Raw genomic sequence first — 21,202 nt, 5'->3', positions numbered from 1 at the left:
CAGCAGAGGTCTGGGGTACAAGGATTAGGAGATCTCTGTGGGTGTCCAGTTGGAGCTTTATCACCTTGACAATGGAGTACTCACTGGCCACTTGCAGAGAGGAACAGACTTGTGTGCCCTCAGGTGAGAAGATGGCGGAACTTCTGTAAGGCCAGTAGGAGTCAGAGAGGTCGGGAAGCACTGAGTATGTCAGATAGCGTTCATCCGGAGTGTCCCGTGAGGTGTCCCGCTCTAGCAGCTGTGTGCCGAGCCTGCAGGGTGGAGACAACTGAACATTAACCTCAGAGGGATCTGAATGCTATGTCCTGTCTGGCTTTGATGGAAAGCAGAAGGGAGTGGTCCAGAAAGCAAAGAGGTTGAGCCATGAGAGAGAGAAAGAACTCTTCTTGTGTTTGTGGGACAAGGTGTGTTTGTCACAGGGGTAGCAGATAGGAAGGACAATAAGTGCTCAGGACACAAGCCACCAAGCTTGTGAAGAAAGAGGCTGAATGATCTCTGTGCCATCCAGCCCTGACTCACTGTGTACAGAGTCCCCGAATGGCGGCTTTCCCCATTCATTCAATAGCTTTGAGTTCGGCACCTAGTGGCCGAGCGTTGGCTGCTCTGGGGGGCAGGACGCTGTCCCCGGAACCTCGTGCCGCAAAGGCCTCTTTCTCTCAATGTTGTGCCTTGATAGAGCATGTTGTCTCGTGACTATGGTATTTTCATGCTCTGCACACATGTCAGCCTACTAAGTGCAACAGGCAGAAAGTAGACATGCGTGTCTGTCTAGAGCACAAAGTGGAGAATGAGCGAGGACAGTGAACCCTCTGACGTTTTAGTTCAGCTGGGTCAGCTGAGTGTGGGTTACTCAAATAGAGAAGGGCTTCTGAAATGGGGAGCAATCCAAGTACCACAATGAAGACCGAAAACGTGGTGAAAACGGATCATTGGTCATTGACCCAGTGGGTAATAGAGCTCTCTCTCTTGAGCACTTTCTGCTTTTCCCTGGTTGCCTCTTTGGAATTCACAGCCCCTTACTATTCAGAATTACCTAGGGGCAACGGATTCCTGGCCTTTCAGCCCCTCCTGATCCATTTGGTTGTCTGCAAAGGAACAAAGAGAAGGAGTTACAGGAAGAAGATTCCCCTTCACAGATGCCCACTCCTTTGTCCCCTGTAGCCCAGGGCAGAAATACAAGCAGCGTAATTACAGGCCACTGTGAGACAAATCATCCCAGAGAGCTTAGGTAGGGCCCTGTAAGCCATCACTGGGATTGCTCTCTTGAGCCATTCAACAAATGTCCCTGAAGTGTCAGGCCATCCTCACAGCATCCTGTCTTGAGTCTGTGCAGACAACAAACTGATTCTTCTTCCCTGAGGTTGTGGGGAAGTCCCTGGCTGCTTCCTAGAGGGTTGTTGCATTATGTAGGCTTTTTCCACCTGAAATGCTGTAGGTTAATGGTTTAGCGGAATCAGCCATTGAGATTAAAGCAATGAATGAAATCTACACAGCATCAAACCAGAATAATCTTCCAAGCTGCAAAGAAACGGGCTGTGTATGGGGGAGGGAAGTTTCAGGATCCTGCCTTGCTCCAGAGAAACATACACTGTACGATAGTCAGTGTTGTTTCTTTTTTTCCTTCTTCTTCTTCTTCCTCATCGTCGTCATCGTCGTCCCCCTCGTGGTCGTAATTTTCTGTAAAGAAATCCAGAATTGTCCCTTCAGCTGTTTCCCACATCACTGCTCTAAGCACAGCGGCTCTAATGGCCCTAGAGACGGAAGTGACTTGGCACGACTAGAGAGTCTTCTGAGCTGAAGGCAGTGTCATTAGGAATTGCTGTGACCTGGGTTTCTGATCCATCAGAAAGGTGTCTCTGATTCGGAGGATCAGCTCCACTGAACCTGGACAACTCCTTCTACTGTCTCTTGTTGTCCATGTCAGGGGATGCTCGTCCAGGGTCAATCTTGACTTCTGCAAATCGTGTCGTGCAGTGTGCCCCAAGTCCCACCGCCCGCGCAGACCCTCTGTGCGTTCACGGCTCTCACACGGAGCCTCTTCCTCGTCCTCATGACAGGACCACCCCCTGTCCCCCATTCCCCACCAGGGACTTCATGGACGCCCTCATGGGCTTCAGTGTCCTCAAGGGGACATCTGTCTATGAAAAGTGTTCCAGTCTCCACTGGGTTCCCACCTCCAGGTCCTACTGCATCCAGTACGTCATCCAACTCCACACTGTCAGGGCCTTTCTCTTGGGTCTGAAGTGCATTCAGTAATTTTCCCATCTGGTCACTACAGTGGCAACAGATTATTTGATGTACATGCCAGATGAGGGGACAGCTACGGAGAAAGGAAAACTCACTCTCTCCCCTAGACTTCATACAAACCAGGCTCAGTCTGGGAATCTCCCCCTTCTGCAGGGATCCTTGCACACTAACAAGGATCCCTCCTGTCACATTCCCCTTTCTGGGCTCTAACACTGGTCGATGCTTCCTCCTACCCCAAAGGCTGTGTCCCATTAGGGAGGAAGCAGGCAGGTGGACCACTGCGATGTGCCCCCCGTGCATTGCCTCCCTCTGCTACCACCTCCCAGTCCTGGTCCTCTCATGGCCCCGTGTGCGATGGGGAACCCAGGACAGCCGCTGCCAAGAGTGTGAGGGCAGGCGGGGAGTCTCTTGGCTGCCCAGGGACTCGGAGCAGCACAGTGCAGTCAGGGGTCTGTGGCCGTCTTACCTGGGTTGAGCATTCGGGCAAGGCACTTGGCCAACCTGCGTCCCTCAGCCAGTTGCCCTTGCAAGCCCTGCCCTTGGGAATGCTCGGCGCCATCATGGGTGAGGAGGGCGTCCAGGTGCTGAACGAGCTGTTGGGAAACATCTTTCCCTTCCCGCAGCTTCGTATATAAACGTGTCAATTCTTTATCCTGGTCTTTAATTAGCAGATGACATCGCCTAAGGTGGGACACAGAAAATGTTCTAAAATGCAAAGGTTTGAACAATAGGTAAGAGCTTTCATAGAGATTTCTGGCGGGATTTCCCAATGAGCCCTCAAAGCCGAATTCTGGCCTGTGTGGTGACCTGTCTGTGGCACCGAAAGTAGAAGGTTAATCAAGCCTTCCTCTGGATCAGAGTGTGCTCCTGTTCATGCCCTGGACATCCCGTGCATCTTTCTTCCTGTCCTCCAGGACACACTTCAGAGAGATGCCCCTTCAGCTGGTGACTTGGGGCACACGCATTTGCCTGGAAATCTCCATAGAGGGCAGCGTGCCGTGAATGGACACCGTGCCAGACCCAGAAGCATGGACAGTACGGCTGGTGTTAACTGGTGTGCTCAGAAGGGTGGCAGGGTCAAAAAGACAGCATTTGCGGGAAGAGAGGATATCAGGGTTCGTCAGCCAGGTCCTGACCGTGTGAAAGGTAAATGAAGTGTTGATCTCATAACATTGTTCATGTGCTCACTGTGCCAAAGGTCACAAATTGTCCCTTGCCCCTTGAATTTGGTGACTTTGATATTCTTTTTAAAAAGAGAATGAGGCTCTGAGTCACTGGAGTCCATCGTGTACCAATCACTGTGGTCTCAGTTGTCTTAGATATGTTCGTATAATGTGCCTGCCATGACAGTTTCTGCCCTTGTCCGGGCCCAGACTTGCTGCTGCCGCCAGTCCGAGAGACCCACAGCTTCCCTCCAGCCTCCCACACAGAGTCCTCCTTACCTGAGCTGCTCAGGCAACGTGTCTGCCCGCTTGCCCTTCTCGCACAGCACCTTCTCCCCCAGCACGGATCTGATGAGGTCGCTGGACTGTTCACACTCTGAGAAACAGAGATGCCTGCCTCAGTGGAAAGCTGGACATGCTGCTATGCTCGCTGCTTTCAAGGGAGGAGGCAGGCTGCACCCCGGGACGAATGGAACCCGGCAACCAGGCTGTGTGCTGGGAGCTCCACGCCTCATTCCGGAGTCTCCCAACTACAACACACTGGATCACTCCCCGTTTTAGAGGCCAGGAAAGAGCCATCCCGAGACACAGAGAGGAGCTCCACTCCATGATGAACTGGTATTTGGCAGAATCAGAATTCGTATCCCCTGACACCAGCCGCAATCTTGGCCACTCTAGCAAGCCTCGCTGCCTCTTCATTAAACACTAAGGAGGGACCTTAAGTAAAGCCCCCGGGATTCCAGGACCAATGGGTCCCCTGAGCTGGGATTTCTGTACTGCACAAGTGTTTCCACGGTAAAACTTCCTCCAGATAGACCAGTGTAAACTAGAAGGCAGGAAACCAGAGGGACCTGCAAGGAACATGGCCAAATCCTAATAAAGTTTATGTAAGTAGAAGCAGTAGAATTAGGAACAGAGTTTACATGCTTCCAGGCTTTGCTTTGAGAGCTTTAAGAGAAATTCCTCAGTACTCATTCTGACTCAGAGACGTAGGACGCAGGATGGTAGTAGTCTAACAGAGAGGGAAACTGAGACACCGGAAGATAGGCAGCAGGGATTGGAGTCCAGGCGGACTGACCCGGAGCCCATGCTCTTCCCTTTTGTGCTGTGTTCCCTCCACCCCAAGCCCTCGGGTGGTCACAGTTTTCATCATCGTCACAACTGCTTTCCCTCAGTTAGGTGACGGTGTCCGGAAAGTTGGCTTGTCAACTTTCAACACTTGGCTTGTCCTTCCATGGAAGGTCATCATCTCTTCCCTTTCCTAAAGAGCAGGTTTCAATTCTTACTTTTTGCCACCTCAGTTGTTTTTAAGTCTACCTTCCCTTGCCGTGTGGAAGACAAAGTGTGAGAAAATGGCCAAAATTCAGCCTCAGCATTGTCAGGATTCCTTCCTGTCATTGGGTTGTGCGCATGCCCCGATCTCCGGGTTCCTTCTGTCTCCGAAGCCCCCTCCTCATGAACAGGCAGCTGAGCTCCCCAATTCACGCTGCCTGTGGGAGAGGACCTACCGCACACAGTGGCCTGGCCGGTTTCTGGGTCTGTATTGTCCCCCACTCACCCTCATTCTCACTTGGCCAAGCATCTAGTGGCCTCGGCCTGGGCCTGCTGACTTTGCCCCGTCACTGAAGGTTCTCCAGCTCAGGGGTAGACAGAGGAGGTAGCACAGATTGTCTTATGTTCCCCAAAATGCTGCCAGCCTTACCGCCGGGCTTCACATGGCCTCCATGGACATGGAAAGGAAAACCTTGAGCACGGGATCCCTGTCAGCTGGGGAGTCCCTGTGTGGATGGCGGCCCTCATGGATACCGCAGTTTCAGGGAAGGCCGACCTCACCTCCATGTCCTTGAAAGCACGTAGCGTCACCTATTCCTTCCCCACAACCCGGTGCCAACTTGAGCATCAGTGTATTTCCGCAGGGCAGCCAGCTCGGTGCTTTGCCAGTGGGACATCGGAGAACTGACACCTGATGGAGTTCCTTAGTCCTACGGCAACTGAGATGAAGGACTGCTACAGGACAGACAGGTCTGTCTGTCTGTCTCTGGGTGTGCACCAGGAATCAATAACTGCGATGGAAACTCTCAGCCACCCTCTAGGTCACTGCTAACCTGGGGAGGATGCTAACATACTTCTCTTCTGTTTACCCATCCTCAGCAAACGGAGGGTCAAATTCCCACTTCTACCTTCACGGACTGTGGTCAGAATGAAATTTGTGGTGTCATTGGAAATGGGGAGACAGCATCTGGAGAGGCTTTGCATTTCTCAGAAGGAGTACACCCAGCTATGGCTTTGGGGACCAAGACTTTGCAGGACTTACTGTATTTCTGCAGTTGGTTGGCCAGGGAGTAGGCCGTAGCTTCGGCTACAAGGAATTTTTCCTTGAGGTCTAGGAAGTCCTGGCTGGTTTGTTCCAGCTGCGACCGAAGCTGCCGGTTGACTTCCTGGAGGCTGCTTTCTGCCCCTGCCTGCGACAGAGGGCCAGGATGGGCTTCCATGGCGACCTGTGGCAGAAGAGGTAGCGCTGGGGACCGAGGAGAAGAAACCCAAGCCCATGGTGAGTTAAAAACCAGTGACATCAAGTCGGTTGAATCAGGACTGAGGGGTGAGGTTACCGGAATCCTTTACTTACTGTTGGCAACGCTTGGAACAACAGCCCACAGCACTTGAGAGACAACCAAGGGTCAAGACGCCAGAGGTGGGAGCCGAAGGCACTGCTCGTAGCTCCGACGCCAACCGGAATGACCGAGGGAGCACCCAGAATGCCGGCTAGTGGGCTGCACTTGCACTAACAGAATGGAATGTCCAGGGTGTCCGTGGAACCTGGGGAGCCCCTGCCTTCCAGTTGCCGAGGCCATGCTGATACACAAGGCTGCCTGGCCCACCCCTCAGTGGCCACTCTCTGTAGTTGTCTACCTTTGTGCTGACACCACAGATCCCATCTGTTTCCAAAACATTGTCTCAGCATAGTTCTCATTGTTCGTTCTCTTATGTGTGTAGAATAATGTCAGGCAGAAATAGCATCCCAAGAAGTTTTCTTTGTTCTTTTTCTTTTCTTCTTTCTCTTTATTTCTTGGAGAGAGAGAATGGGGGCATGCGTAGAGGGAAAGTGTGTGATAAGGGTCTCAGGGTCACAACCCATGAGACCATGACCCGATCCTAAACCAAGAGTCCGATGCTCAACCAAAGGAACCACTCAGGCACCCTTCCCAACAGGTGTTCTTAAGGGCTCTCATGAACTCATCCCACTTCTCAACAGCGGTTCAACAGATCTTAAGGCTTTTCTAGTGAGGGACATTTCTAAAGTCAAAGACTCTCTTGGATGTTCTTCTCCAGGTCTTCGCTACCGATTAAAACACAAGAGAAACATGCTAGCAGTTTAGCCAAGTGTGGCATCAGGCTCCCAGGTCCATGGGGAGTCCGCTTCTCCCTCTGGCCTTCTCCCCTCTCGTGCTCTCTCTCATTCTCTCTCGCATGCTCTGCCCTCCTTAAATAAATAAATAAATAAGTAGATAAAGTCTTACAAAATGAAAAACAGAAAGGGAAGAAACTGTTTCTTGTCCCAATTCTCTCAGTATTCTTCTCACTGCATGTCTGTGTTAGGTAGACTTGTTTTCCCTTTAGGTGGCCATTTCATTTCCGTTTCCTTAGCTATTGACTTAAACTAAGAGTGGAACTACTGTGTCATTTGGAACCCTGTGTTTAACTTTTTGAGGAACTGCCAACCTCCTTTCCAAAGCAGAACAAGGACACCCTTTTTACATTCCCACCAGGAATGTGTAAGAATTCCAGTTCTCTACAAGCTTCCCGACACATGTATTGTCTCTTTGCTTGAAGTCATGCTGATGGGAGTGACGTGGGATCTCACCGTGCTTTAGATTTGTATTTTCCTAAGGACAAATGAAATTGAGCATCTTTTCATGTGTTCATTGTTGCAAAGGTATTGTCCTTTCGAGAACATCTATTCAAGCTCTCTTCCCCATTCCTATATTGGCTGTCTTTTTACCAACTGCTTAGTTGTAGGAGGGTTCTTTCCATGCATTGTAGATAGTGGACCTCATCAGATATACAATTAAAACTACTTCTCCCATTCTGTGGATTGTCTTTTCACTTTACGTCCTTGATAGTGTCCCTTGAAACAAAAAGCTTTGAACATGATGACTTCTAGTTGATCTGTTTATTCTTGGGTTGCTGTTGCGGTTTGCAACCAGCTTCCAACCCCAAATCATGAAGATGTAGAACGCTATGTTCCTCCAAACATGGCCTTTGAATGAGAACTAGCCTGCATTTGAGTAGTTGGTGGACATTACTTAGTACCGCCTCGTGAGTGTTGATTGATATTTCTCTCAATTGATATTCAGGCGCCTGTTTTCCCTCCTGTGGAGGGTGCTATGGCCTGTAACAGAGATTTAGGAAATGGTATCTGTCAACATCCTGGCTTAGATTCAGGGGTGAATCCTGGTTCTGCAGTGGAGCTGGTCTTAAACTCATGCACAGTTTCACAAATTGCTCAGGCCCTTTAGAGCTGAGTCGTTGTTGATCTTTCTGAGGAACACTTGTCTGCTAGTCCAGATCATCTAGGGCCAGAGTGGACTTTCTCAGTGCCCTCCACACGGAGAAGACTGCCAGGATTTGACCTAGTCAAGACTTTCATCTCTGGTCTATTCGAATGGAAACTCGACCTGCTTCAGGGTTTTGGGAACGTTGTTCCATGCAAGTTGGTTCTTCTCCATTTTTTTTTAATGTATACATGATTTCTTTCTGGATAAGGGGAAAGGATATTTATTTCAGAACAGGCTGTCTGTTCTTTGCCAGTTGTCTGTCTGTGCTTTTGAAATTGTGTAAAGGAGAATTCCAGGTCAGCTATCTTCTATGCAAAAAGTACAGTTCCTGTACAGTGTCAGGTGATCATACTTAATATTAGGAACTCTCTTGTTACTCAGATGGTATAGTTTCCTGATGAGAAAAAAAATACTCAGGAAGATGACAGAGCTTCCCAAGACCTTTGTCATGGGTCACAGGTCACAGATGTAGTGAAGAGAGGAGCGAGCATTCGAAACCATTTGTGGAGGCACCTGTTTGGCTCAGACAGATAAGCATCCAAGTCTTAATCCCAGTACAGGTCTTGATCTCAGGGTCCTGAACTGGAACCCCATGTTGGGTCCCGGCTTAGAAGAAAAAAAGAAAAAAGAATAAATAAAAAGAAAAGAAGAAAAAAGAAACCAATGAAGCAGGTATCCCATTGGGTTTTCCTATGCTTATTAAGCAATTACCCTATGCTATGGTATCTCATTGTATACTGATTTCTTTCCCTCATGACTAAGGAGTTGTGTGTCTCTTCATGTACTAGTATTAGAACCAATGATGTGTCTTGTTTTGTGAAGTTTCATTTCGAGTCTTTCAGCCATTTCTTTTATTCTGTTGATTATCTTCTCAGACTAGATGATACCCAATTCTGGAGAAAAGTCCTTTGTCAGAGAGAAACATGCTTCTATACCGTGGCTTCCCTTTATGTTCTCTTGAGGTTGAGAGAAAGATAGATAAATTCATTTTCGTATCCCAGGAAATGATTCATTGCCTCCTTTGAGCTTGCCAATCATATCGTTGATATATTTTTGGGAAAAATCAAAACTACTTATTAAATTTCAGGGTATGAAAGGTCTGTTTTGTATTTTAAACTGTTTCCCCAGGGACGTTGAGATACAATGTCCAAGCAGTAAAGTGTATATAATTAAAGGCCTACATGTACTAAGTTTGAACATATATGCATCACCCCAGTAGTGGATGTGTCTATTGCCCCACAAGTTCCCTTGTCCTTCTAGCAATTCCTCCCTCCCATTCACACGTGAGGAAAGCATCGATTGGCCTTCTGTTACAGTAGAATTATTTGCAGTTTCAAAGGTTTTCTATTAACGAAATTGTATGCTATGTAGATTATTTTGTTTTGATGTTTTTTGGCTCTGGGGAATTATCAGAGCAAGAGAAAATGTCTTCCCATAGTGTTATGTATGCAAAGAGATTACTCTGCGAAACTGAACAGTATTCCATGAGCTGGATATGTCACAATTTGTGGTGGTCATTCCTCTGTGGATGGAGATGAATGACAATTAGAAATAGACAGTAGCGTCTTGGGGATGTACCTTTTCTTTTTTCATTTGAGTGGAACGGTGATGGTCTATGGTCGGTATAGGTCTAATATTTTGAAGACTTTCCTGACTGTTAGGGTGCCTGGGTGACTGAGTCAGGAAGCATCTGCCATTGATTCGGGCTCAAGTCATGACCTCATTGGTGGTGAGACAGAGCCCCCGGTAGGGCTCAGTGTTCAGCGGGGAGTCTACTTGAGTTTCTGTGCCTCTCCCTCTCCCTCTGCCCCTCCCTCCACTCACTTTTACTCTTTCTGTCTCTAGTCAATCAACCATTAAAAAAAAAAAAAAAAGAATTTCCAAACTATTTTCTGCAGTGGTTTCAGACTTTAACATTCCCATGCACAGTGTTTGAGAAATCTAGCTCCCGCACCTCCTTGCTACGACTCAGAATGGAGATTCCATTCATTTTTGCCATTTTCATTGGTAGATAGTGGTTTAAATTTGTATTTTCCTAATAACTAATGATATAGTTCGTGCCATGCTCTTACATGCCTTCCATGTGTATTCTTTGCTAAAGTGCTTTTACAAATCCTTAAATTCATTTTATTTTATTTCCTTTTTAAAAGATTTCATTTCTTTCTTTGCAGGAGAGGGAAGGAGAGCAAGAGCGGGGCTGTGGGGTGGGGTGAGGAGGCCAGAGGGAGAGGAGACGCACACTCCCTGCTCAGCGGGAAGACTGATGGAGGGGGGCGGGGATTAGACCCCAGGACCCTGAGATGGTGACCTGAGCCAAAGGCAGCCGCTTCACCAACTGAGCCACCCAGGCAGTTTTCTTTGACCCATTTCAGAGTGGATTGTGTGTCTTCTTCCTATTGACTTTTGAGAGTTCTTTCAATGTTCTCTTAGGAGACCTTCAGCAGATATGGAAATTACACCTAGTTTCTCCCTATGTGTGACATGACTTTGCATTCTCTCACCAATGTCTTCTGAAGCACCAAAGTTTGAAATTGTGATGCAGTCCAGTGTATCAATTTGTTCTTTCATTAATGAGAATTTTGGTATCATTTCTAAGAAATCAATGTCCAGGGCCTCCTGGGTGACTCAGTTGGTGAAGCATCTGCCTTCGGCTCAAGACGTGATTCTGGGCTCTGGGATCCAGCCCTGGGCTGAGCTCCTTGTTCAGCAGGGAGCCTGTTCCTCCCTTTCCCAGTGCTTCTACCCTGTTTATGCTCTCTCACTCTGCTCCATAAAGAAATAAAATCTAAAGAAAAAAAAATAGAAATGCTTCTCAGCAACATTTGGCATTGTCTTTTGTACAGAATCACCCTCATTCGTGGAAAACGGTCTCTGGTTTGGCATACATTGCCCTGCAGACTAATCACATTGATGACCGTTTTATGGGCTTATGAACCATGCATGTGTCTTCTTTGGTAGCACGGGTATCCGAGTCTTATGCTGGCTTTTTATTAACAGTGTGTTCCTTCTGCCCATTCAGTGAGTTCCAAGTACCCTTACGTCTTGCGAATGGGAGTCCTCATGAGGTCTTTAATCCGCAAATATTGTCTCCTTCTCGGTGGCTTCTCTGTTCCTTTTCTCAGTGGTAACGTTGGATGCAACAAGGTTGTTCACCTTAAGTTTTCCTCTTCCATATTTTACTCTTGCTCTAGTGACAGAACTCTTCACTTAATGCAAAGTCCTGACCATTTTCTATTGCGTAATCACCTTGAATGGTTGCTATGGCTCTTCTCCTTAAGTCTGTGACCATTTTGAGTTCATGGCTGCGAAAGGGGTGGTTTTCAGCAACCACTGTGGGGGAAGTTTGTCCTGCCAGGGGCAAGAGAACTGAGAGGTAACTTGGTTTCTGAGTTAGTCTCCCCCAGGTCTGGAAAGGAGATTTCGCCCTCCTCTACCTATTAACGGAAGTCTGAATGCCTTTGGGGAGGGGAGTTGAATGGGCCTGGTGGTCATATATGGCACTTACACCTCATTCTCTTGGACTGGGTAACTGGGTGCAAAGTAGCTCCAGGAGCCCAGGGCAGTGCTAGTCAGAGGTGTCTTTAGGAGCACAGACACACTGAGAGCCAGAGAGGATTCCCCGGAAAGGATAAAAGAGATCCCAGGGGATGTGGTATGGTTTCCTACAGGGTCTTCCATCAGTGGGTGGGAAACAGGACTCCCCCACACCAGCAACTCAGGAAACATGCCCAGAGGGAGTAGAGCAGATGGAAGGCAATTCCCAGAGTTTGATCTATTTTTGCCAACATGAAATGACGATATGTGCCTGGATATGTACCTGGTGCATGAAAGGACACATGGCTGGCTCAGTCAGTAGAGTGTGCCACTCTTCACCTCAGGGACCCCATGTGGATGATGGAGACTAGCTCGAAAACAAAAACAAAAACACATGCAGAAAATACAAAACACAGCAAAACAAACAATAAAGAAAAAATAAATAGGTGCGTGCATCAGGAATCCGGAAATATCCCCCCCCCACCCCCCCGCAAGAAAAGGACTGGGCCAGGGTGATGGGAGGCTCAGTTAGTGAAGCGGCTGCCTTCAGCTCAGGTCATGATTGCAGGGTCCGGGGATCAAGCTCACATGGAGACCTTGCTCGGCAGAGAGCCTGCTTCCCTCTCTTTCCCTCTGCCTGCCACTCTGCTTACTTGTGCTGTCTGTCTCTCTGCCAAATAGTAAATAAAAACTTTTAATAAATAAAGGAAAGAAAGAAAGGAAGGAAGAAGAAAGAAACAAAGAAAGAAAGAAAGAGAAAGAAAGAAAGAAAAAATGTAGGTTGGGGCAGCTTTGTCCTTGCAGATCAAGAGCCATTTTGAGCCCTTGGAGAATCCTAATTGTTGCTATACATTTCCCAAGAAAAACCCAGAGACCGTACGTACCTTTTTAGTATTTGCGGGGTTTCCCATGTGCACTCAGAAGTGCACTGGCCAACTAAAGTCGGCACACTAAGAACAGCAGGAGACCAAGAAACAGAATGTTCCCTGGATGCTCCACATTATTGTCTGCCCTCACTGCAGTCTCACTGGAAATGGGAAAGGGCAATTGAAATCCCTGGTAGTCAACACAGGTTAGGGGAAAAAAAATGGAAGGTTTGGGTGCACAGTTTAAATTACTGTATTCTCGGATTGAACTTGAAGGCAAGTGGAGACCCTGTTGAAGGTTTTCTGGCTTCTGTGGTGGAGATGAGGGCTAACACACAAAAGAGTTGTACTCGTCAGAGTAACTTTGGTAACTTAGTATCTTTCCCATTGACAGAGTTTTCTTTCAATCTTCTGATCCCATGGTCTCCTGCTTGAGTCTACACATATTTGTGCAAGGAAGCTGATGTCAATACCACACATAAAATCTATACCACCAAATGTCACAGTGCTCATTCTTAATGGTACATTGGGCCCATTTCTAAGTGCCTGTAGCTACGTTGTGGCTGACTCCGAAGGCAGCCCATTGTACCATGTGTGCACTTCTCTCTGGCCCCACCTCTAGAGTAAGCAGTGCTTCGGAGCTGTCTCCATTCCTGGGGAAGGATGTGGGTCAGGTAGGAAGTGAAGAGAAATGGAGGGTGGACTAGGCAACAGGAACAGGAAAGGACGCCTATAAGTTGGTTGATTCCAGAGAGGACAATTGCACTGTTTGTTTTTTTTTAATTTGGTTTTTTAATTTGTATTTATTTTTTTAATTTCCTTTCAGTGTTCCAGAATTCATTGTTTATGAGCCACACCCGGTGCTTCATGCAATACATGCCCTCCATAACACCCAACACCAGGCTCACGCAATGTTTTTAAAAAGTATTTTGTTTCCTTATTTGAGAGAGAGTGCTTGAGAGAGCAGGAGTGGTGGCCGGGGGGAGAGTGGGTGAGGGGGAGAAACAGACTCACCACTGAGCAGGGAGCTGGACATGGGGCCTATCCCAGGACCCTGGGATCCTGACCTGAGCCAGAGATTGACACTGAAACAAATGGGTTGATGGGCAGAAGGAGAAGGAGAAAGAAGGCAGATAGAGAGAAAGAAAGAAGGAGGGAAAGAAGGAAAGGAAGAAGGAAGGAAGGAGGGAAGGGAGGATGGAAGGAAGAAAAGAAAGGAAGAAAGAGAAAGGAGGGAGGGAGGAAGAGAGAAAAAAGAAAAGGTAAGAATGGAAGGAAGGTGGGAGGGAGAGGGGAAGCAGGGAGGAAGGGAGAAACAGAAAGAAAGAAAGAGACAGAGAGAGAGAGAGAAAGCGAGAAAGAAGAAAGAGGAAGTACCCAGGTCAATTTTCCTTGTTACCATCTAGTGAAGACCCTGTTCGGAAAACCCGAAAGCTGGTGAGCCCTGGGAGGGCCCCTCTCTGGCATGCTCTCAGGAGGGTGTATCTGATGTGTGGAGAACTATTTAAGGAAACCAAATTTAGAATCCATTGATTAATGTGGCCGCATTTCCTTGAAGAAGTCACATCAGCTATGTAAGCATGGCCATGGGAAATCACCCCAAACAGCTCCATGGTGTGCACCTGGGTGGTTCAGTGGTTAAGTGTCTGCCTTCGGCTCAGGTCATGAGATCGAGCCTCACATCAGGCTGCCTGCTCAGCAGGATGCCTGCTTCTCCTTCTCCCACGCCTCCTGCCTGTGTTCCCTCTCTCGCTGTGTGTCTCTGTCTGTCAAATAAATCAACAAAAGTTAAAACAACAGTTAAAACAAAAGTTAAAAAAAGAAAGCTTAGAGATAATATATGTTTTGTCTGGGTCAGAGCAGGTCCTCCTGTGGGAAGCCGGTTCCTGCCGTTAGTGTTGCCGGGATCTCAGGTGCTTTGCTGCTACCTCAAAATTTGCCCCTTGACAATGTGAGTCAACTTGATATTGGGTACGACTTATGATTTGGGGGACTGACTTAATAATACAACCCTTTATGTCATTCCCATATTTGTTGGATGTGCTCTTATGGAATCCTCTGATGTTTCCTGAAATATAGGCCATCGGCCTAAGTTAAGGCAGGATAATCTGTGCACAGAGTGACGGGTGGATCGTGGATTTTGTGGCCGTGATGGCCAAATCTGTTGCGAGGTAGCTACCAAAACCATGTATCATGCCTCTGCAGGTGCCCATTTGCAACTCGAAAAGCCCCAAGGCATATTGGCCTGCTCCTTTGTGGTCCTCGTCATCAATTTCCTGGAAGTTCAGGAGCAAAACAGCTCTCAATCTCTTTTTGAAGTTTTTATTTATGTGGTTGACAGTGATACAGAGAGAGAGAGAGAGAGAGACTCCAAGGAGGAGAGCAGCAAGGGAGAGGGAGAAGCAGGCTCCCTGCCGAGCAGGGAGCAGAATGTGGGGCTAGATCCCAGGACCCAGGGGCCATGATGTCAGCTGAGGCCAGACGCTCAACTGACTGAGCTACGCAGGCACCCCCTCAGCTCTCACTAAATCCCAAACCTCATCTATCATAATTCAGTATCTTGTTTGACACAATTTCCACGAGGCAGGGTCTGCAACTCAGGGGCAATTATCTGAAAGCCGTCGAGGGAACGGGGTCTGGCGCTCTCGAGGAGAAATGACCCCTAATCAGAAGACAGATCAGTCATCTGAAAATAAGGCAGGGCGGGCACAGATGTGAGAACCACCAGATATGGAGATGAAACCAGTTATTGTAATAGTTTTCCATCACTTGAAAATGAAAAATAGATCAATGGAAAATATGAACAAGGCCCTATCTATCTTTAAGAGAGGAAAACGACGATGTCTGAAAGGCAGTGTACTGCAAGCGATTGACGGCATTAGAAGATGCAGATTAAGAATATTGATAGGTCCGTATTGACTCTGTAGATCTCTCTGTAGCGTTGCCGTAGGAACTACAGTAAATCATCCATACATGCACACAGTGGCTTTTCCCACGAGGTCTTTCCTCGCCTCCAGCAGTGTTTTACACTTTTCAGCGAACAAGTCTTGCTTCTCCTACAATGAACTGATGCCTGGATATTTTACTGTTTTTGGTGCTACTGTCAGTGGGATTGCTTTCTTAATTTCCTGCTCAGTTTGTTCCGTGGCAGTGCACAGAAACACAAGTGATATTTGCATAGATAGTACCCTGCAACCTTATGGAATGTGTGTATGGGCTCTAATATGTTTGTGTGTGGATGCTTTGAAATTTTTCTATATTTAAGCGTGTCCTCTGTCAATAGAGATGCAGGTTGACCCTTGAAGAATTGCAGGGTTGAGGGTGCTGACTCTCAAGGAAAAAGACTCTGTGTATAAGTTTTGGCTTCCCATGACTGAGCTACTGCTAAGAGTCACCTGTTGACGGGAAGCCTTACTGAAGACGTAAAGAGGCGATTACGAGCTCTTCTGCAAGTTCTGTGGATTCTATACTGTATCCATCAATCAGAGTAAGATCATATGATAGTTGTTTTTCTCCGATTGACTTATTTCACTAAGCATGATACGCTCTAGTTCCATCCACGTCGTCGCAAATGGCAAGATTTCATTTCTTTTTTTTTTTTTTAAAGATTTTATTTATTTGCTAGAGAGAGAGAGTACACACAAGCAGGCAGAGAGGCAGGCAGAGAGAGGAAGAAGCAGGCTCCCTGCCGAGCAAGGAGCCCGATGCGGGACTCGATCCCAGGACCCCAGGATCATGACCTGAGTCGAAGGCAGTGGCTTAACCAACTGAGCCACTCAGGCGTCCCAAGATTTCATTTCTTTTGATGGCTGCATAGTATTCCATTGTGTATATATACCACATCTTCTTTATCCATTCATCTGTTGATGGACATCTAGGTTCTTTCCATAGTTTGGCTATTGTAGACATTGCTGCTATAAACATTCGGGTACACGTGCCCCTTCGGATCACTACGTCTGTATCTTTAGGGTAAATACCCAGTAGTGCAATTGCTGGATCATAGGGTAGTTCTATTTTCAACATTTTGAGGAACCTCCATGCTGTTTTCCAGAGTGGTTGCACCAGCTTGCATTCCCACCAACAGTGGAGGAGGGTTCCCCTTTCTCCGCATCCTCGCCAGCATCTGTCATTTCCTGACTTGTTAATTTTAACCATTCTGACTGGTGTGAGGTGATATCTCATTGTGGTTTTGATTTGTATTTCCCTGATGCCGAGTGACGTGGAGCACTTTTTCATGTGTCTGTTGGCCATCTGGATGTCTTCTTTGCAGAAATGTCTGCTCATGTCCTCTGCCCATTTCTTGATTGGATTGTTTGTTCTTTGGGTGTTGAGTTTGCTAAGTTCCTTATAGATTTTGGATACTAGCCCTTTATCTGATATGTCGTTTGCAAATATCTTCTCCCATTCTGTCAGTTGTCTTTTGGTTTTGTGAACTGTTTCCTTTGCTGTGCAAAAGCTTTTGATCTTGATGAAATCCCAATAGTTCATTTTTGCCCTTGCTTCCCTTGCCTTTGCCGTTGTTCCTAGGAAGATGTTGCTACGGCTGAGGTCGAAGAGGTTGCTGCCTGCATTCTCCTCAAGGATTTGGATGGATTCCTTTCTCACATTGAGGCCCTTCATCCATTTGGAGTCTATTTTCGTATGTGGTGTAAGGAAGTGGTCCAATTTCATTTTTCTGCACGTGGCTGTCCAATTTTCCCAGCACCATTTATTGAAGAGGCTGTCTTTTTTCCATTGGACATTCTTTCCTGCTTTGTCGAAGATTAGTTGACCATACCCGCACTTCTTTTTTCTCACTTTCCATTTGAAAGATATTGAGGCCGAGTCTAGAATTCTATCCCTCTGCCTGGGGCCACGCCTGCATTTTGCCAGCAGGGAGGAGCAGGGACAGATGGGAGGTCACCTCAGCCCCAGAGTCTCGGATCAGCACCCATAGGGATAGAAAGACTAGCAGGAGCCCTTGCTCTTTGCACACCCGTTCCGACTGGAAGGACCACAGTGTCCCCAGAGGCCCCTGTACGGAGTGCTCAGGGCTTTGGAGCTGCCCCCAGCAAGAGGCCAGAGGTAATCTCTCCCTCTCACCTTCCCAACTTCTCTCTCTCTTGCCCTCCACACTCCATGTTGCCAAGCCCCCCCAATCCCCCTGCTCCTTGTCAGCATTCCAAGGACATGCCTCTCCCTGCCACCAGCATCCCAGGCTGAGGCTATGGAGCTCTTCTGGTTGGGGAGCTCAGTGCTGTTCCAAGTGTTGCCCTCTAGATATTTCTCCCACGCTTGCTTGAATCTAAATCAGCTGCCTGTCACAGACTTGTAAACGTTTTTGCCAACAAGAAAATAGTGGAGGGGCGTCTGGGTGACTCAGTGGGTTATGCCTCTGCCTTCGGCTCAGGTCATGATGTCAGGGACCTGGGATCGAGTCCCGCATCAGGCTCTCTGCTCGGCAGGGAGCCTGCTTCCTCCTCTCTCTCTCTCTCTCTCTCTCTCTCTCTGCCTGCCTCTCTGCCTAATTGTGATCTCTGTGCCTCAAATAAACAAATAAAATCTTTAAAAAGAAGCAGAAGAAATAGAAAATCGAGGACGTTGTGTGTGCATGTGTGTGTGTATGTGTATTGCCTTTGAAATCATAAGGTGCTGGATCAGGAATCTGGAGTTCCTTCCCTCAGGAAAGGATAGGGGAATGATCTTGGTCCTTGCAGATCAAGAGCCATTCTGAGCCTTGAGAGAATTCTAAATGTTGACTGACACTTTCCAAGATCAACCCAGACACCCTATACTTTGGGCATTTGTTGGGTTTCCCATGTGTGGTCAGAAATCCCCTGTCTGGCAAAAGGTGGCACACTAAGTACCGAAGTAGACCAAGAAAGAGAATCTTCCCCGGATGACCACATTACTCTCTGCCCTCCCTGCAGTCTCTCTGAAAATGGGAGTGGGCAATCGAAAGACCTTGCATTGAGTAGAGGATGGGAAAAAAGGTGGAACATTGGGGTAACCGTTCAACTGATTATATCCTTAGACTCTATTTGTGGGCACGTGGAAACTCTACTGAACAGTTTTGTGGGCTATGCCCATGGGTAGGAGGGGTGAATGGAGACTGCGATTACACAACTCAGTATAATTTAATACCATAATATCTTTCCCACTTCACATGGTTTTTCTTCCATTTTGTCTGATGCCAGGCATGAATCTAAACATATGTGTAAAAAGTTTATATCAGAAAAGGTGTACAAAACCCACACCACTAAATTTGGTGGTACTATTTCCTCATGGTGCTCTAGACTGGCTTCTGACTGCACGTCGCCACATCATGGCTGACTGTGAATGCAGCCCCTTTCTAGGTATGTGTGTCCTTGGCATTGCCCCCCTCCCCCCGCAGGTTAAGCAGTCCCTCTGAGCTGGGTGTGTCTCTGGGGGAAACATGTTGGTCCAATAGGTAAGATCGGGAAATGGGGGGATGGGGAGCCAGCAGCAACAAAGCATGCTCATAAGTGGGTGGGTTCCAGAGAGGAGTGTGCTGTGTCCTCTAACAATATGCATAGCTCTCTGTCAGAATTCTGGCACTGATGAAAGAGCAATGCTGGGAGAAACCAGTGTACCCTTTGTCAGGAAATAAGCTTGAATTCCTGCTGATCTATCAGCTGTGCCTAAAAACTCCCCCTAGACAACTTGGGGAAGAGAGGAGAAACTGTGTTCCTTTTAGGTGTTATGATTTCCCTTCATGGGAGCTGGCCAGGGAAAGAAATGTATTAAGGCTGAGTATCTGGGAGAAGATATTTGCAAAGGACGTATCAGATAAAGGGCCAGTATCCAAAATCTAGAAAGAACTTATCAAACTCAACAGCCAAAGGACAAATAATCCCATCAAGGAATGGGCAGAGGACCTGAACAGACATTTCTGCAAAGAGGACATCCAGATGGCCAGCAGGCACAAGAAAAAGTGCTCCACGTCACTCGGCACCAGGGAAACACAAATCCAAGCCAGAATGTGATACCACCTCACGCCAGTCAGAATGGCTAAAATAAACAAGTCAGGAAATGACAGATGCTGCAGGATGTGGAGAAAGGGGAACCCTCCCGCTCTTTTAGTGAGAATGCAAGCCGGTGCCACGACTCTGGAAAACAGCATGGAGGTTCCTCAAAAAATGGAAAAAGGAGCTACCCTATGATCCAGCAATTGCACTACTGGGTATTTACCCTAAAGATAAAAATTTCGTGATCCAAAGGGGCATGTGCACCAAATGTTTATAGCAGCAGTGCTCACAATAGTGAAACTATGGAAAGAACCTTGATGCCCATCAACAGATGAATGGGTGAGGAAGAGGTGGTATACAAGAATATATATATGTATACTTATATATGTGTATAAGTATATATATATGTATACTTATATATGTGTATAAGTATATATGTATGTATGTATATATGTGTACATATGCATATGTATACGTATATATACACACACAGACACATACATATATATTGCACAATGGAATACTATGCAGCCATCAAAAGAAATGAAATCTTGCCATTTGCAATGACATGGACAGAACTAGAGGGTATTATGTTGAGCGAAATAAGTCAGTCAGAGAAAGACAGTTATCATATGATCTCCCTGATATAAGGAATTAAGAGCAATGTGGGTGGGTTCCGGGGGGGGGGGGGTAGGGAAGGAAACAATGAAACAAGATGGGATCAGGAGAGAGTCCAACCATAAGAGACTCTTAATCTCACAAAAGAAACTGAGGATTTCAGGGGTGAGGTTTGCAGGGAGAGGGTGGTTGAGTGATGGACATAGGGGAGGGCACGTGCTATGGTGAGTGCTGTGAAGTGTGTCAACCTGGCGATTCAGAGACCTGTATCCCTGGGGCTAATAATAAATTGTATGTTAATAAAAAAAATAAAAAATAAATTAAAATATGGATAAAGGACCTGAATAGATATCTTTCCAAAGGATCATGGAAATGCAAGTCAAAACTGCAATGAAATATTATTATGTCCCAGTTAGAGTTGCTAATATAAGAGAGAAAAAAGATAACCAGTGTTGGCAAGGTTGTGGGGAACACGGAACCCTTGTGCACTGGTAGAAACGTAAATTGATACAGCCATTTTTTTTTTTTTCCAAAAAAGAAGGAAACTAAAATTATCCTGTGATGCAGCAATTCCAGTTTGGGGCATATATCCAAAGGAAATGAAAGAGGATCTCAAAGAGATATCTGCACCCCATGTTCACTTCAGCATTGTGCACTGTAGCCAAGACACTGAAACAACCTACGTGTTACATGGGTGAGGAAAATGTGGGTCATGGACATGAAAAGTCTAGCAAAAAGAATCTAGTCAATGATATTGTAATACCAGGCTATAGTGACCGATGAGGATTACACTTATTGTGTAATATTGAGTAGTGTATATAATTGTCAAATCACTGTGCCGTACACCCGAAACTAATATAAGATTGTATGTGCATTACACTTTAATGTGAAAGGAAATGTGAATATCATTTGGTCGTGGAAAAGAAGGAAATTCTGCTGTTTGGGTCAACATGGATGTAGCTGCAGGACATTATATTCAGTGAAAAAAGCCAGAGAGAGAAAGACAAATACTGTGTGCTATCATCTAATCTATACATGGACTTTTAAAAAAATGAAGAAGTGAACTCACAGAAACAAATAGTTTCTGTGATGATGATGGTTACCAGTGGCTGGGAGGTGGGGCATATGGGCAGATATTGGTCTAAGGGTAAGAACATTCAGTTATAAGATGAATAAGTTATGAGGGTCTAAGGGACAGCATAGTGACTCTAGTTATAATACTGTATTGTGCCCTTGAAATTTGCTAAAGG

General features: G+C 46.7%; 1 protein-coding gene across 1 annotated transcript in view; it reads right to left on the bottom strand.

The window, feature by feature from the left end:
• The window catches only part of LOC123952905 (neuroblastoma breakpoint family member 12-like), a 166,088-nt gene that overhangs the window by 67,454 nt on the left and 77,432 nt on the right, over positions 1-21,202 (bottom strand). The window contains exons 19-23 of the mRNA XM_046022588.1: positions 5,725-5,908; positions 3,690-3,786; positions 2,714-2,928; positions 1,588-1,677; positions 1,034-1,085 (exon numbers count right to left, since the gene is read on the bottom strand). Of these exons, the coding sequence (XP_045878544.1) occupies positions 1,034-1,085; positions 1,588-1,677; positions 2,714-2,928; positions 3,690-3,786; positions 5,725-5,908 (638 nt within the window). The remainder of the gene's footprint in view (positions 1-1,033; positions 1,086-1,587; positions 1,678-2,713; positions 2,929-3,689; positions 3,787-5,724; positions 5,909-21,202) is intronic.

Source organism: Meles meles, chromosome 1 (genome assembly GCF_922984935.1).
Source record: "Meles meles chromosome 1, mMelMel3.1 paternal haplotype, whole genome shotgun sequence".
NCBI lineage: Eukaryota > Metazoa > Chordata > Mammalia > Carnivora > Mustelidae > Meles > Meles meles.
The sequence above is the reverse complement of the archived record's forward strand: the minus strand, read 5'-3'. Positions and strand labels throughout refer to the sequence as shown.